This window comes from Vairimorpha necatrix, chromosome 7, assembly GCF_036630325.1.
Source record: "Vairimorpha necatrix chromosome 7, complete sequence".
NCBI lineage: Eukaryota > Fungi > Microsporidia > Nosematidae > Vairimorpha > Vairimorpha necatrix.
Window position 1 is genome coordinate 489,510 of NC_088822.1, and position 18,097 is coordinate 507,606.

Below are 18,097 nucleotides of genomic sequence, written 5' to 3' on the forward strand. Positions count from 1 at the left end.
ATAGTAATATTCTCCTTTATAACTAATAATTTCCACTGGTCCAATCATAAAAATTTTTTTAACCCTTCAAATGTCCAATTTTTTACTGGCTTGTAACGATATTGCTAATGAAATTATAAAATTATATAAACAAGATAAATTAATTAACGTAAATAGTATAACATCTAAAATGTGCAAAAAACATAAACTTAAAAGTACACCAAGAATAGTTGATATTATTTCTAGTATCCCATATGAGTACAAAGATTTAATTAGTAAACTTAAAGCGAAGCCAGTTCGTACTGCTTCTGGTGTGGCAGTAGTGGCTGTTATGTGTAAACCCCACAGATGTCCACATATCGCTTTAACAGGAAATATTTGTATTTATTGTCCGGGTGGACCAGATTCAGAGTTTGAATATTCTACACAATCTTATACTGGTTATGAGCCGACTAGTATGAGAGCTATTAGAAGTAGATACGATCCATATGAACAATCAAGAGAAAGATTGAGACAATTAAAAAGTCTGGGACATAATACTGATAAAGTTGAATATATTATAATGGGCGGTACATTCATGTCACTTCCTGACAGTTATAAAAATCAATTTATTATGAAATTACACGATGCGCTAAGTGGTCATTCGTCTAGCAGCGTAGAAGAAGCAGTTACAGTTGGCGCAGAATCAAAACAGAAATGTGTTGGTATTACGATAGAAACACGACCAGATTATTGTTCTAGATCACATTTGAATAAAATGTTATTGTATGGTTGTACTCGTATAGAAATTGGTGTACAAAGCGTGTACGAAGATGTGGCCAAAGACACTAACAGAGGACATACTGTCGAATCTGTCTGTGAATCTTTTTGTATGACCAAAGATGCTGGTTATAAAATTGTCAGCCATATGATGCCCAACCTACCTAATGTAGGTTGGAAAAGAGATCTAGCACAATTTAGAGAATATTTTGACAATCCAAGATTTAGAAGTGATGGTCTAAAGATTTATCCTACGCTGGTAATCAAAGGCACTGGACTTTATGAACTTTGGAAAAATAATCAATATAAAAATTATTCACCTGACGAATTAATAGATTTTTTGGCTAGAATTCTTTCATATGTACCTCCTTGGACACGAATTTACAGAGTCCAGCGTGATATTCCCATGACTTTAGTTAGTTCTGGTGTAGAACATGGGAATATAAGAGAACTTGCACTTGCTAGAATGAAAGATTATAAGACAAAATGTCGTGATGTCCGTACACGAGAGATAGGAATTAAAGATATTCACGAGAAACTTGATAAAATTAATCCCGAACTTGTAAGAAGAGATTATGTCGCCAATAAAGGCAGTGAGACTTTTTTAAGCTATGAAGATGTAAAACAAGATGTTCTTATTGGTCTACTCAGACTTAGAAAATGTAGTCTTGAGACATACCGCCCCGAATTAAAAGACGTTAATAATTTAGAAATACGAAATATCGAGACACCAGATTTTAAGATTGTGTACAATACGTCGATACATAATAATAATGCGTCTATTATAAGAGAACTTCATGTTTACGGGAGTGCTGTAAACATAGATCAAAAAGATACAACGAAGTTTCAGCATCGTGGGTTTGGAAGTTTATTGATTAGCGAAGCTGAGAAAATTGCCAGAGAAGAACATAAGTCTAATAAAATGGCGATAATTTCAGGAGTAGGAACTCGTAAATATTATGAAAAATTAGGATATCATTTAGAAGGTCCCTACATGGTCAAAATGTTATGAAAAAAATAAATGGAATTTATATTGCTTTATTAAATTTTATATGTTTTATTTAAAGTTTATATTGATATTCAAAATTTTATAAATTTTACCCAATACATTTAATCTAAATTTTACACGTTTCATAAAATATAAATATGATTACCTTTCAAGCAATTAAAATTGTATAAAGTTATCATATGTACCATTTAATATATTTAAAATAATTTTTTAATAATATGTTTTAAGTATCAACCTTTGAATGTAATAAAAATTGAAATTTTTTTATATATATGCTTATGATATATAAATATTGTACCATATTATAAATTTGAAATCTTTTTATATATATGATATATGGATATCTAAACATATTAATAAAAATTTAAAATTTTTTAAAATATCATACTCAAATTTAAAATATTTGTTTTTTAAAATATCATACCCATTATAAAAAAATTTAAATTTAAAATATCATATCCATTTAAAAAAGATATATTTGATTTTTTTTACAACTAAGAATAAATAAATTTGATTTTTATTTACTCTAGTCGTTTTTTTATATTTTTTTTTTAATTTTTTTATTTCCTTAATACCAACTTTTATAAGACGATCTCCCACTATTATACCCATTTCCTCTACCATTATAACTACTATTTCCTCTTGAATTAGACATATCAATTAATTTAGAAGGTACTTCTTGGTTAGCTTCCTTCAAAATTTTTATTAAATCTCGCGCGCAGCCTCGATTTTCATCAGTAAAAAATGAATGACTCAGTCCTTCCATGACGTCTCCTCTGGCTGTCCTGCCTATTCTGTGGACATAATCTTCAATATTATTCGGGAAATCATAATTTACGACTAATACGACGTCTTTAATGTCCAGGCCCCTTGCGGCGACATCTGTGGCTATTAAAATTGTTTTATAACCCGCCCTGAAGTCATTTATAATTCTGTCTCGAATATTTTGAGATTTGTCGCCATGAATGGCCACAGCTCTGTAGCCTTTCCTTGATAGGTCATCTTCTAGATTATCGCACATTCTCTTGGTATTAGCAAAGATGATGATCTTCTCGCCTTTTTTCTGGTCTAAAGATTCGTACAATTTATTATTTTTCTCATGTGAGTCTATGACTGCTACTATTTGCTTGATTTTGGTGTTAGTCTTTAAGTCCACACTTCCTATGGTCAAATGTAAGAAATTATTCATATAATTCTCAGCAAGTCTTCTGACTTCTCTTGGCCATGTGGCGCTCCACATTAAAGTCTGTCTCTTTGGATTTGTCTTGACTATAATTTTTCTTAATTGAGGCTCAAAGCCCATGTCTAACATTCTATCTGCTTCATCTAAGACAAGGAATGTTACTCTGTTAAAATGAAGTACTCCTTGTTCATTTAGATCTATTAATCTTCCAGGACAGCCTACTACTATCTCACAGCCCATACTAATATCTTTCTTCTGAGTATAAGAAGAGACTCCACCATAAATGGCAGTACATCTCATATTGAAAAATCTACTATATTCGTCAAATACATCTTTAATTTGGAGACATAATTCTCTAGTAGGTGCCATTACCAGGACAATAGGCCCATCTCCATTTCTCAGAGGAGTCTGAGCTTTAGCGTGGATAAGAGCAGGAATGACAAAACTGAGTGTCTTCCCACTTCCAGTCTGAGCTATGCCCACCATATCCTCACCAGTCAAGGCCATAGGCCATCCTTGTGCTTGTATGGGCGTGGGTCCAGTAAACCCTTTAAGCTTAAAAGCATTCAACACGTCTTTATCAAAAGGAGCATGTTCAAATTTCACATATGGATTTGGTACATCCCCTTCAATTTTAATATCATGTTTCCTTCTAAATTCATCAGTCTCATTTTTTGATAAATCGTCTGTTTTTTTATAAAAATTCTTAGAAAATTCTACAGCTTCTAAAGCGGGTTTCGCTTCGAAAGATGGCTGAGATGTAAATTTCCCTGGTGTCCAAGATTCACTTCTATTTTGATTCCATCCTTCAGTTTTATTGTATGATGGTTTTGAGTTTCCATACCAACTATCTCCTCTTTGAGATCTTTCTTGTCTTGGTCTGTCATCGTCTCTCCAAGATCTTCCATAATTTCTATTTTTATTATTGTAGTCGTTGTTATTATAACCCATTTTGGGGGTATAAAAAATTTCGAAATTTATAAAAAAAAAACTTCGTTTTTTTTTGAAATTAAATTAGTTGAATAAAATGCATAAATAAAGAATTTACAAGCTCCAATGGTCAAGTGGTATGACAACAGCCTTCCAAGCTGTTAGCCTGGGTTCGATTCCCGGTTGGTGCAAATTTTTTTTTTGTAAAAAATTTGCATATTTAAAATACTGCTTATTAGATACATAATTATACTGCTTATTAGATACACAATACTACTGTTTTTTTATACACAATTATACTGCTTATTAGATACATATTTGTTGTGACATTCTCATGTCATTGTTTACTTTATATTTTTATTATAAAATATTCCTTAACTTGGATATGTCTAATTATACTTAATATTCATAATATTTTACTGTTTATAAAATGTTCTCATTATAGAGAGAGTCTTTTTTACATAGTTTATGCATATTTATTATTCAAATTTCTTTTTGATCTTCGTCGTAGAATATGAAATCCGGCCCCGTATTTTGAATATCTTCCAAGTCTCCAAGTTCAAATTTAAATTCTTCATTTTCAGATTCTGGAAGTATAAATTTTATATTTTTTGGAAGTTCAAATTTTATATTTTTTGGGAAGTTCAAATTTATGTTTTCTTCCGGTACGAGGAAATTAACCTTTTTTGGAAGATTAAATTTTATGTTATCTTGTAGATTTATATTATCTTGTAAATTTATATTCTCCAAATTTATATTATCTTTTATATTTTGACTCTTTATTTCTTCTATTATTTCTCTCGGTTTATTTCTTTTAAATTCTCCTCCTCTCATTATCTTTCTCTTATTTATCACTACATATTCCTTTTCGTCTTCATATTCCTCACTAATTCCTTCTATAGAAAAAGAGTCTTCATATTCACTCATGTCTTCATTATAAGTGTCAATTACAAAATTAATATCAGTAGACATTTCGTCATCAGAATATTCTCCACTATTGGCACTAATAATAAATGTGTCATCAACTCCCACACTCTCCGCTAAGAGTTTTATGAATTCGCTTGCTTCTTCTTTAGTCAGTTTTTTATTTTTACTTCTTAAGAATTTCAAGATGTCTTCGTACATTGGGGCTTAGAATTTGAAAATATTTTTTATTAAAAAATTAATGAGATTTGTTAGTTTTGAAACAAATAAAATTATATCTCATATAATATAAGATATAATAAATAACTATATATTATAAGATATAATAAATATTATATTATATTTATTATATTGTATTATTTTATAAATTATATTCTATTTATTATATCTTATAATATATAAATTATATAGAAAAAATCTATAATTATAAATATAATAAAAGATATAACTATATTATATGAGATATTATAAACATTATATAATTATATTATTGATTATTTAATTAATTCAACTAACTTCGGCTTCCATGTCGAGGGTATTCTCAATTTCTTCTTATAATGCTTTACACATCTATTAAGTCTACTTATAATCAACCCAAGTCTGTATTTACTATCTTTATCCCTACTATGAGTATTAATATGCTTCCTTAAAATATTCGCCCTCTTGACTAAATCTTTGACATCTTCAGGGATCTCAATAAAATTCCCTTCTTTCTCTAGGAATCTGCTAAGAGACAGTCCATCAAAGATAGTCTTACAGTCTCCTACCCCGTAGACATCCCTCAGTTTATTACCAATTTCAGCAGACGAAACTCCTTTAGTATTCATTTTTAAGACGTCTGCCTTTATCTCGTCTACTGAGACATCAATCCACGTAGGGAACATTGTACTAAAAGGCTTCATGCTTGTGCTTATTCCTCGTCCACTAGAGTGCATTTTGGCCATAGAAAAATGGGGTAGAAAAAAAAAGAAAGAAGAAGCATCAAATGTAACACAAGTGTAAATGATTGATATAAGAAATGTCCAGTGTAAATATAGCATATTTATATGAAAGCTAATGTATCATGGTAAGATGTCTAATGTCAAAGTACAAGTTTATAGACATTGTATAAAACAAATAAAGCTTGTAATTGGCACTTGATTCAAAATTTATCTAGACAATATTTAACTTAGAAAATGTAAATCATAATATAATTATGTAAACTAAGATAAATTATAGTAAGTATATCTGTGATGTAACATATTTCTAGTAGTGCATTTGTATAATTGATAGATGATTAGCACTAGAAGACTAAAATTATGACATTACCAAATCTAATGGGTCAACAGGCGCGTCCAACTTTGTGTCTAAAGCATTTTTCTAATATACGCAGGATATTTGTGTAAGATCTTTATAAATTATATCCTATGTACATGTTTATATATTATGTGTATATGTTTATATATTATGTGTATATGTTAAGTTGATTCAATGAAACTTGTGTGCGTCCAATCACAAAGATATGGAGCTTAGTATAATATAATATGATACTCCTGTATATTCTATAAGATGAATATAAAGGCACTTGGCTGGTGATATCTTAAGATCTCATAATTGTATTTAGAGTGTAAATAATATAGAGAAACAAGTGGATATGTAGTCTAGAGAATATAGTAGAAGACTTGTGAGATAGAACAATGATGTCTTTTCCTGTGTATTTAGGCACATGCTTGAATAATATATTGTTTAAAAATTTTTTGGGTTAATGTCAAATGGATAAGACACAGCGCAATCATTAAGACATGAAACCAAAGTCTCTCGTATACGCAGATGTTTTGGATTATTATGTAAGGTTTCTCTCTATCTCTTATTTATATAAAATATATCTGATTTGTTAAGGACGATCTATATATGACTTATAAGGAAGAAAACTTCCAGTAGCAGTCGTGAGTTTGTCTATACCAATATTCTTGCTGTGCTTTATTCATCTACTCAGATTTTAAGATTTTTACTTTACATGTGTTAATCTTCTTTAAAATAAGAAGAATATCAAATGCCTAGTTTGGCTTCTTATTTTAATTGTCTCTTGTCTTTTGCTGTGTTTACTACGGTTCTTCTTAAAACATAACACTTCATAAACTAGATCTGCTTTCTTTATGTTTTGAAATTTTTTATTTATGCAAAATATAAATATTTATAATAAGTTTGTTTTTTATGCAAAATATAAATATTTATAATAAGTTTGTTTTTATGCAAAATATAAATATTTAAATAAGTTTGTTTTTTATGCAAAATTAAGTGTCAGGCTGCAGACCTGCACTGACGATACGGCTTCCAGTTAAACAATAATAATTGGACCTGTCAAACATCTCGAAGTAGTGTAAACAAACATTGAACATTTGACATGCACAAACTAAAAGTAGGAAAAGTGCATGTCACATGAAGTACTACTACTTTAGTAGAACTTTGGTTTCTTGTTTGTTTGTTTACATCTCAAAGAGTTTGACAGTTAATCTAATTAACTATTTAAACGGAATTTACCCCTAACCCACAATTCCGATGAGCAACAAAAAAGATAACAACTCAAATAAATATGTTAACTTAGACTCACCCTCTTCTACTTCGGATCAGGCTACATGCCGGATCACAAATGGCGACAACGAAGAGATTTGTAAAGAAGAAAATATGGATTCAATACTCTTAAAATTAAAAAATTTAATGTCAATGGAAAAGTGGATAACTTTTCAAGGACTAAAAACTGAAGATCCAAAGACATTTTTAGGGCAATTCTTAGAATATGAGAAGCAATGGCCTCAGAGCACCCTATATGCAAAAGCGACTTCAATGCTTAAGGGAAAAGCCGAACTATGGTTTAGAGCGAACGAAGAATCGATGCTCACATATAAGCAATTTGTTGAAAATTTTAAACGTAATTTTATTAAAAGAGAATCAGAAATAGATAAAACTGAAAAATTCTGGGACCTAATCAGGGAAGGCCCAATTCATCCAGATATGCTGTCATACAGTTACAGCCTACATATATACGCTGGACAATCAGAATCCTTATTTAAAAGAAGTAAAGAGAAACTCAGAGATTTATTAGATGACGAATACCTTCGCGATGGTATAGAAAGATGTCATGATTGGAACGAGTTAGAGGAATACATAAAGTTAAAAGAAGAAAGATTAAACAAAAAAATTCGAATCTTCTATAAAAAACAATATAAAAATAAAAACGAATATAAAAATAAAAATGAATATAAAAATAAAAATGAATATAAAAGTAGTGAAAGAAAAATAGACTACAGGGGTAACGAGACAAGAGTCAGCCCCGATTCAAAGCCTTATAAAAAAGAATTATTTAAAAAGAATGAGCAAAAGAAAGCTCTAATTATCTCGGCAAAACTACTAAAAGTAAATGATCGAAGACCAAGAGTAAAATTAAATTTTGAAGATCAAGTTATAGTAGCATTATTGGACTCCGGGGCTAACGTATCAGTTATACGTAGAAAAGAAGCGGAAGAGCTGAGTGATGAAATTCTAAAGGAAAAAGGAGAAATAAAAGGTTTTAATGGAACAAGCAGAGTGATAGGCTCATGTAAACTTAAAATAAAACCAAATAATCGCTCAGGAGCGGAAACAATTACCTTATTAGTGGTGAATGATATGGAGGAAGCAATAATTCTTGGAATAGAAGAAATTGAAAAATTAAATATGATAGACTATATTCCAATAAATCAAAAGAAAGTCGGTAAAAAAAGATCAATACCTAAGAAAAAAAGGATTGTATTAAACGCGGAAGTTACTACAAAGAAGGAAGATAGTAACCCGGATTTGAATGAATTAATTAAGAACATCAAATGTGAAAACACACTGTTAAGAAAGAAGTATACACACACTCTTGAAAAATATACTAAACTATTCTCTGATGATAATTCTTTAAATAATATCGAGATCGAACACGCGATCGAATTAGTAAATGGAGCTACTATGTCTCCATGCCCAAAGTATAAAAGATCCCCAGAAGAACATAAGATCATCCGAGAGGAAGTAAAAAAATTCATTGAAAAGGGTATAATCGAGGAGAGTGAAAGCCAGTATATATCACCAGTGGTACTAATAAAAAAAAAGGATGGAGGTATTAGGTTTTGTATAGACTTCCGACGATTGAATAAAATAACAATACCATATGAATATCCGATACCAAGGATTGATGAAACCCTGGATCAACTACAAGGGGCTAAAATATTCAGCACAATGGACGTTGAATCGGCTTATAACCAGATATCTGTAAGGCAAGAAGATAGATTTAAGACTGCTTTCTACACACGAGAAGGAATCTATCAATGGAGAAAAATGCCTTTCGGGTTAATTAATGCACCCTTTACATTTCAAAAGATCATGAATAAATACTTTGCGAAATATATGCACAAATTTGTAACAATATACTTAGATGATATTTTAGTATATTCAAACGATCATGATAGCCATCTACAACATTTAGAGACTATTCTGAGTATAATTAAGAAGGTAGGGCTGAAACTAAACAAGAAAAAATGTCAATTTGTACAGGAAAGTGTGGAATTTCTTGGATTTAGTGTGTGCAACGGAGAGATTTCAATACCATTGCAGCAAAAGATGCGTTCAATCAATTGGCCCGAACCGAAGACAAAAAGAGATGTCAGGGCTTTTAATGGATATTCTTCATTTTTTAGCAAGTTTATTAATAATTACGCAGATAAAATGAATCCATTATACGATACGATTAAGGGAGCTAAAAATTCAAAACTGAAAATGACAGAAGAAGCTTTGCAAGCATTTAATAATATGAAAAAAGAAATCGCCAATGCATCTGGCTTGAAACTACCAGATTTTAGAAAGAAATTTTACTTATATACAGATGCATCGAATTTGGCATTGGGAGCAGTATTACAACAAGAAGATGAACATGGAGAATTGAGACCCATTATATGCATCTCAAGAACTTTGAGCCCAGCGGAAATTAACTACACGGTAACAGAAAAGGAGTGCCTAGGTGTAGTATGGGGAGTTAAAAAACTACGAGTTTATCTAACACAACAGTTTATAATAAGGACGGATCATCAAGCATTAAAATGGCTACTAAATTTAAAAGAGGCTACAGGTAGACTAATGAGATGGATATTGACCTTACAAGAGTATAAGTATATAATTGAATACATACCTGAAGAAATACGTGCAAAAGAAATAACAAAGGTTAAAAAAGGTAGAAGCCCTGACGATAGTGAAGAAAATGATTACGTAAGAAGGAAAAAATTGTTAACTGAAAAAGAGAATAAGTTAGATGCAAACTTTGACGGAATCTATAAAGTCATAAAAAAAGGGAAGAATGGAAACTATGAAATTGAAGGTTTAAATGGAATGCGATACTCAGTGAATCGAAAAGACTTAATGAAAATTGAAGAGTCAGATCCAATAGATTGGATTCTTTCGAAGGAGGGGAGAGTGTCAGGCTGCAGACCTGCACTGACGATACGGCTTCCAGTTAAACAATAATAATTGGACCTGTCAAACATCTCGAAGTAGTGTAAACAAACATTGAACATTTGACATGCACAAACTAAAAGTAGGAAAAGTGCATGTCACATGAAGTACTACTACTTTAGTAGAACTTTGGTTTCTTGTTTGTTTGTTTACATCTCAAAGAGTTTGACAGTTAATCTAATTAACTATTTAAACGGAATTTACCCCTAACCCACAATTCCGATGAGCAACAAAAAAGATAACAACTCAAATAAATATGTTAACTTAGACTCACCCTCTTCTACTTCGGATCAGGCTACATGCCGGATCACATTAAGTTTATTATAAATTTAAATTGAGTTTGTTTATAAATTTAAATTGAGTTTGTTTATAAATTTCTAAATATTTATTAACTTGTTAAGTTATAAATATGTCACTGTGTTCTCTTCCGTACTCTTAAATATCTTACACTTATTTATCTTTTTATTCAATACATCTTTAATACACCCTTCTTTACACATATTCTCCAATACTATACACTCATTAATATTCAGTTTATTAATAAATACTTCTAGACAAGGTATCTCATTTTCCCCTACTAAATATTTCAAATTATTAAATATTAGTCTTTGTTCTGTATCTTTAAATTTCATATTTATAATTTTAGATATCTTCAAAATTACAGGGAAATCTTTATAATCAAAAATACTCAGAAATTTGAAGAAAGATTTGACCAAATTCGACTTGTTTTTAGAGACAGAAAAAAGATTAAGAAAATCTTCCTCGTTTTTTATATATTTGTAGATTAAATATATTTGATCTTCTAAGATTTTCTCTTCATTGAATTTGTATAAGAAATCTAATAAATCTGAATCATCTAAATTTATTTTGTCTAGTAAATCGAGGTATAAAATTTTCAGGCCTGTTTTTTTATCAAGACAAGTGCTTTCTTCTAGTGAATTTATAGTGTCAGATATTTGACTATGAAGATACAGAAGAATATTACAAAGATCTTTCTTGTTAAAAATGTCGTATTTCTTATTATTAAATCTTAAGATTTTCTCATAATCTTCATTTATAATATTCCACAGATTTTTATAAATTTGTGTCTCTAAAAAATCTTCATCTGTGACGTGTTCTTTAATATCAAAATATTTAATAATAATATTTTTAAAGTACTTTTTATCATCTATAATATTATTAGATCTATCAATTAGATTATTGTATATCAGTTTATGAATGTAATTCTCTATTATTGATTTATAATCTTCTTCTATCTTTTTAAAAAATTCACATATCTTTTCAAATATCTTCTCAGAATCTTTACTTTTCTCAAGTACTAAAATAATCTCATCTATAAACTTAATAAATATTTCTGTATTATCAATTTCACTATAAATTAATAAACCCATAATAGATTTGAGACTATTTATATTATTTTTATAAAAATAATATAAATCTGTCAATTTAAAAGATTTCTTCTGTTTCTCAATAATCTTAAAATAACAATTAATTTCACAATCACATTCAAAATATTCAACATCTAAAATATCAAAATAATCAGAACAAAATTCTATAAATTTGTGTATAGTCTCAAATTTGTTAATTTTTAATAAATTAATAAACAAATCTTTAAGAAACTTATTCAAATCCTTATTTTCTAATTTATCAGTACCAGAATTACATTTCAAAATGTCAAATATAACTTCAGGTCTAATTTTATCTTCTTTTATAAATTCACATATCAATTTTATAGTTTCTATTCTTATATTCTTGTTTCTATCAAATTTTGATAAATTAATTAAACATTCTTCATTAATAAAAAGTCTTTTATGACGCATAGAAGAAATTATAGATTTTCTGACTATGTCTTGTTTATCATTAAGTGCTTTAATTAATAAAGACTTGTGTTTATTAAACATCTTAATATTTAAACTTATAAAATCTACTAAAAATTCATATGAATGAGATCTGATAATTGGATCAATGTCTTTGTATCTTTTAAGAAAGACATTTTTAAATAAATCATTTATCTTATTTGTGTCATTGTCTTTATATCTGGAAATTATAAATTTGTAAACAAATCTTGTGGAAATTTGTCTAAAAAGTCTGTTTTTGTTGAGTGTCAAATTTGAAATTTCTGAGATATCAAAATTTGACAGTTTTAAGAAATATTTGATTAATTTGTCAGTTTTAGAAATGGAGATGTTTTTTATAAGGGAAATAAGAAATGAAGTGGAATCTTCTAAGGAGGCAATTTTAGCGAGAAATAATTTGGGGCTTGAATTATTAAAAAAGTCCAAGTCTTTTTCTTCTTGATTTGAATTTTGATTTAAATTTTGATCATTTTGAATTAAACTTTGATCATTTTGATTATCTTGAATTAAATTTTGATCATTTTGATTATCTTGATCTAAATTGTTTTCGTGTTTATTATTATCGTCTTCATGTATATTTGATGTTTCTTCATTAAATTTTATATTTCCATGTGATGCTTCTTCTAATAATTTAGAATTTTTCTTTAAATTTTCTTTCTCTTTTTTTCTTATTTTTCTCATGGGCATAAAAAAGCAGGAATTTTTATAGATTTTTTGCATAAACTTTGAATAAAGAAAACCTTGTATATTTTAAGAAAAGTTACAATAAAATTAAAGTGTAATTTTTATTTACTAAGAATAATCTAGATTATTAAATTATTTTCTTTATAAATTTCTTATTTAAAATGTAAAACTAGAAGAGATTAATATGGTGTATAAACTTATGTGTTTACTTTTATAAATATGAGTTATGTCATTTAAAGAACTAATTTTATTACGAGAAAAACAATCTTGGACCCAAAATCTAACTTTTGTTGAACTTGCACATAATTATTATTTTACCCTTTTCAGAAAAATACTCAAAAATTGAACCGCCTACCAGGTTTAAGTAGAGTGATCTTTAAGTAACTTGGTTTTGAAATGCTACAAATTTAAAAGCTTTAGTAGTTCATGATTTTTGAATTTTAAAATTTTTGACAGTTAATATAATTAACTATTTCATAGGCCAAGTACCCCTAGACAAAAAACATACGAGGATATAGAATAATAAACACAGAATTGAATACGTCATAGATTTATTAAATGGTGCCCCAATGATCAAATAAGCAAATAATATTTTCCTTAAAGTACGGCGATATACAAAATAATTTGGTCATTGATTGCCATAAGAAGTAGGCAACTCTTAAATATGGATAAAGGGATTCAGTAACATGTTCATTAATATATACGTGAGGCACTTACTTGTTAACTTCCATTTAAACATTTTGCCCATGCAAAATGTTTATTTCATATTGATTCCGACTCCTCTAAAAAGGTGGTTTGTGTCGCGTCCGGATAGATTTTCTGCAATATTATTATGGAATCAATTTGAAATTCCTGAGAAGAACATTATCGTGCTAAGTCAAAAATTTTTACAGTCGCTTTAATCTCGCAGATGTCTGCTTACATGATCACATCATCGATCCTGCATTACACATAGCGAGTTTACCTTATTTTGCTATATTGTTATCCAACGCACAGAATAAATAAATAAGGTAGGGACCAGCGCCCCTGTTCTGCTTGTCTAGTCCATTTTATGTTACTTGAAAATTTCAAAGTGATTAAAGTTCTTGTATCTGCAATAAAGAAAATTACGCACACTGAAAGGTACCGAACCTACATTATTTTAGTCATAAATGATATTTTGCAACTACAAGTAAATTCCTTGTATCTGAATGCATACAGATTTTATTGTTCTATAACAAATACGTGAATACTTTTGGTCTCCTTTAGCTTAGTGGTCGAAGGCGACGCTTCCAATGAGCAATGGCTAGTATAAATTTCAGAGACACCAAAATTGTTGATACTTTTCAAGATGCTGTTGGAACACCTCATATGATATAAATGTCCACGATAATCATCAAATTGATTCAATGAAACTTGGGTGCGCCAATTTATAAGAGGATTAACATCTAGTGTAGAAACACATCGTAAGGCTAGAAACAGGTATCCTTTGTGGAAACTTAATGATACATAAATGTACCTGTTTGTAACTAATTGGAGATTGTGTAATTTAGGTAGGATCCTAAAGCCAACTAAAAGACTAGACGAAGTAGAGCAAATGAAGTTCTGTGGACCCTATCTTACAAGTTTTGTAACACGGTAGTCAAAACTAGCTGGGACTAGAGGTAAATGCTGTCCAATAAAAATATCGAGCGGTGATATGGTGGTGTAATAAGCTGTTTGTGCGACACAGGAAATCTCAGGGACCTTTAAGTTAGTACAATAATTTATTTTTTCTGTGTATAGAAAATTATAACCGTTAAGTATATCCGCTCTGAGGTCACTCTGGGTTTGATTTATGATTTCTTTGATGACAGATTCTACTGGTGCCAAGTTCATGCATATTGCGGAGCTTGCTGCATCGGTAAGTTTGAATAGAGGAAGTGTTATAAGGTAAGATTAACCAATACCAGCTGGATAAAAATCTCGGCCGTTTTCCTTTGGTCCTTATAAAAGGGGTCGTTCCCTCTTACATATGAAGGAAAAAACAACGTGAATATATTTTATGGTACATTATCGTTTGGAACCCGCTTTGGGAAAATGAACCCGCATTGAAAAAATTCAAAAAAGGGATAAATAAAAAAAATTTAAAAAAAAGGGACTTGATATTTATTTTAAATAATGACAGAAGACAATTTATTTGGTGATTTTTGAGAATTTGGAAAGCCCCGTGGAACTGTAAAAGGTACTCATAGTGTTCCTTTTTGTTTATATCTAGATCGAATATCTCTTATAGAAATGAGCCAACCCCACCTAAATTATATGGCATTGTGACTCAGAATCGAAAGAGGTTGCAGCATTTATAAATTGATTATTAGTACTGTGCTTCATTCCTCTGCTTAGCTAATGTGGCATCATATGCTACCCATTGATTGGAGATCATAATAGAAACAGGTTATACGTTTTCTTGTATTACATTACCTCAAGGGAAAAGCAGCATTTCTAGTAGTTACAGAAACGAGCAAGGCACACGCCGATTCAGCATCAAATGTTTCCAAAATAAACTTTTCTTTGTATTCCATGTATAAATACATTTCATCACTAAAAACCTGATCTACCTCAAAAAACATTGTTTTTGCCAATTTTGCCATTTTTTTATAGGGGGTCCTTTAAAATTTCAAAACGGGTTTATCCCAAAGCGGGTTCCAAACGGTCATGTACCCATTTTATTACTAGAGGAAGTTCAACACATCTAAGTATTTGAATATAATGACCGATTAGGTCTTATACATAACTAAAATTGTTATAACTAAGTTACATGGAATTTATATGTCCTAATTAATTCATACATGGGTCATCTAATTACAAATATTTTATTGCAGTTCCTAAATTAGCAAATATTCAACCTGAAGAATGTGTTACATATTAGTGTCTACTCAAATTAAATGTCTTCTTGTGCCATATTTTTGGCAAAATATGCTTTATAAATCAACGTCATTTCTTTTGTGTTGATGTTTACACAGTAAATAAATCAATTTAACAATTCCCTTAACAGAGCCTCTTTATAACTACTGAACGCTCTAATGTATCAAAAACAATAGGGAGGCAGTTAAAAATTGCCAGATTTTTTGTTTAAATATATTGCTTTCGACCCCAAAGCGCTTCGTTTTCAACATATTTAGTTTTCAGATGTGCGTTTTTAATCTATCATTACACATGAAAACAATCCATATGCACATTCATACTCTAAATACAAATAAACTACCATCGAGAAATCAATCGATTTTTCATTTTAAATTCACAATATATATATTTATCAGTAAACATTAATTTTTTTTATTTAAAGACTGGTAATCTAAAAAGATACGTAGTCTTTGTTTATTTTATACCCCGAAACTCCTTAAAGAAAAAACTTAACAAATGTTTGTGCGTCATTATCAAAAATTTAATTGTAATTTTTTTATTTTACCTGAAAAAAATTACAATAAAATTATATCTATAATTTATAAATAGAAATTCTCAGTAAAATTTAACGATATAAACTCATTGCAAAATTGGCAGTGCTTTTCACAAGTTAATAAATCTTTTACTTATTAATTTTTTTGCCTCCATGTACATTGTAAATTAGTTAACTCACTTTTCAATCATAATTTCGCAAAAAAAAAAATCAGATTTTTTACAAGCTTTGTATATTTCTAAAAACATTGATTCGTTGTTTATAGTAGCATTATTAGGATTTTATTTCAATCAAAAAATGATTCATATTCCTCAAATCATCGTCATAAATTTTCTACCATATAATATTCCTAAAACTTATTTTTCACACAATTTACTTAAATTACGATTTTTGCGCAAAGAAAAGATGAGACTTTCGTCGTATGATACTTTTTATCAAAATCAGTTTTACTATTTTAGTAATCTTACATATTATTAAACATTAATATATATATATATATATATATATATATATGTATATCAACAAACTAAATTTTAAGGGATATTTCATTTGTCTTATAAAATAAATATAATATTTTTATTCGTTTATTAGTTTTCCCACAAAAATTTTCTATTGAATATGCTTTAATAAGTGTTTGACAAAATGTGTAAAGTTTTTAAAATAGATTATAAACATAAAAAAATTTCTTTTTTTATTTATGGCCAACTTTAATTTTTTTTGCAAAAAATTTTTATAAATGTGTTGTTATTGATTGATCAATTTTTTTAGATTGCATTAAAACATACAAAAAAAATATATAAAAAGCATTCATTTGTTTTATTTCAAAAAAATTTCTTTATATATTGTAAATTAAAAATTTAATAGACAAGTATTTCACTTATATCTTCATATTCCGAATAGTAAATGTCTTTCAACTTTTTTCCAATAGCGTACTTTTTCATTATTTTCGACCATTTTCTGCATTTTATAATATTTTGACCAATATCAAATAAAAATGAACCATCATTATCGATTACTATTCTTTGAATTTTTTTTATTTTCATATCTTCGATCATATCATGAATTTCAGCAATTTTTTTTTGTTGCATGTTTACTTTATGAATTTTGTATTGTGAAACGAAACTATTCAACGCATTTTCCTTGTAATTGGTATTGTATGATTTTGTTTCTAAATTATGAAGTTTATTTAAATTATATTTGTAAATATTTTCCAATTCTTTTAATGAAAAGTATCCTCTACTAAATATTAGAGATATAAACAAATTGCCGATCACCATAGGGGAAAATTCAAAAGAATAATTATTTGATATATTAAAAAAAATCAACAAACGAAACATGCTTTTTCTAAGATACTTTTTTTTTTGATTGTTCCGGACCATGCACAGTATCAACAAATAGCCGAGTATTGTTTCTTATAGATAAATATAATTTTTATAATACAGAAGTCGAATTGTGCAATTTTTCAGCTCATTTAGTCTTTGACAGCAATCTAAAAAATCATGTCTTTTTGCCATGAAAAGTGAACTCCAAATTTTAATTTTTAGAAAACAATATGTGTAAGTTTATTTTATATAATTTTAATGCTAGGTATCTCACCTTTATTGTTATTATAACGTCAATGTTTGACACTTTGCAAATGACCTTTGATAATTGTAATTTATCTAAAAAATTATTTTGTAGAAAAGAATTTTTTGTTAATGAAAAATCGCAATAATACTATTCGCGATAACATGTTAGAAGTAAACTTTTTTCTAAGCAATAAAAGATAAAATTGTGCACTTTGTTTGTAAGATCCTTAGTATGTAAATAACAAGCTAAATAAAATCTTGTCGATGGCACTGACCTTAAGCAAAATT

General features: G+C 28.7%; 6 protein-coding genes and 1 non-coding gene across 7 annotated transcripts; 2 read left to right on the forward strand and 5 right to left on the reverse strand.

Moving 5' to 3' along the window:
* Positions 1–70: 70 nt before the first annotated feature.
* VNE69_07054 (elongator complex protein 3 (ELP3)) lies at positions 71–1,750 on the forward strand (the record flags this gene model as incomplete). Its single annotated transcript, XM_065474058.1, has 1 exon — positions 71–1,750. One exon carries the CDS (start codon positions 71–73, stop codon positions 1,748–1,750), a length of 1,680 nt encoding a protein of 559 aa, XP_065330130.1.
* A 565-nt stretch (positions 1,751–2,315) lies between these two features.
* On the reverse strand, positions 2,316–3,881 carry VNE69_07055 (ATP-dependent RNA helicase; the record flags this gene model as incomplete). The annotated part of the gene is made up of 1 exon (XM_065474059.1): positions 2,316–3,881. The coding sequence occupies one exon, from the start codon at positions 3,879–3,881 to the stop codon at positions 2,316–2,318; it is 1,566 nt and encodes a 521-aa protein (XP_065330131.1).
* Positions 3,882–3,980: 99 nt separating this feature from the next.
* Positions 3,981–4,051, forward strand: VNE69_07904. The gene has a single exon. It is a non-coding gene; the product is annotated as a tRNA-Gly (tRNA).
* A 292-nt stretch (positions 4,052–4,343) lies between these two features.
* Positions 4,344–4,985, reverse strand: VNE69_07056 (uncharacterized protein; the record flags this gene model as incomplete). Its single annotated transcript, XM_065474060.1, has 1 exon — positions 4,344–4,985. One exon carries the CDS (start codon positions 4,983–4,985, stop codon positions 4,344–4,346), a length of 642 nt encoding a protein of 213 aa, XP_065330132.1.
* A 293-nt stretch (positions 4,986–5,278) lies between these two features.
* Positions 5,279–5,728, reverse strand: VNE69_07057 (ribosomal protein uS15; the record flags this gene model as incomplete). The annotated part of the gene is made up of 1 exon (XM_065474061.1): positions 5,279–5,728. One exon carries the CDS (start codon positions 5,726–5,728, stop codon positions 5,279–5,281), a length of 450 nt encoding a protein of 149 aa, XP_065330133.1.
* A 4,959-nt stretch (positions 5,729–10,687) lies between these two features.
* Positions 10,688–12,823, reverse strand: VNE69_07058 (cohesin subunit; the record flags this gene model as incomplete). The annotated part of the gene is made up of 1 exon (XM_065474062.1): positions 10,688–12,823. One exon carries the CDS (start codon positions 12,821–12,823, stop codon positions 10,688–10,690), a length of 2,136 nt encoding a protein of 711 aa, XP_065330134.1.
* Positions 12,824–17,098: 4,275 nt separating this feature from the next.
* Positions 17,099–17,518, reverse strand: VNE69_07059 (uncharacterized protein; the record flags this gene model as incomplete). The annotated part of the gene is made up of 1 exon (XM_065474063.1): positions 17,099–17,518. The coding sequence occupies one exon, from the start codon at positions 17,516–17,518 to the stop codon at positions 17,099–17,101; it is 420 nt and encodes a 139-aa protein (XP_065330135.1).
* Positions 17,519–18,097: the final 579 nt, after the last annotated feature.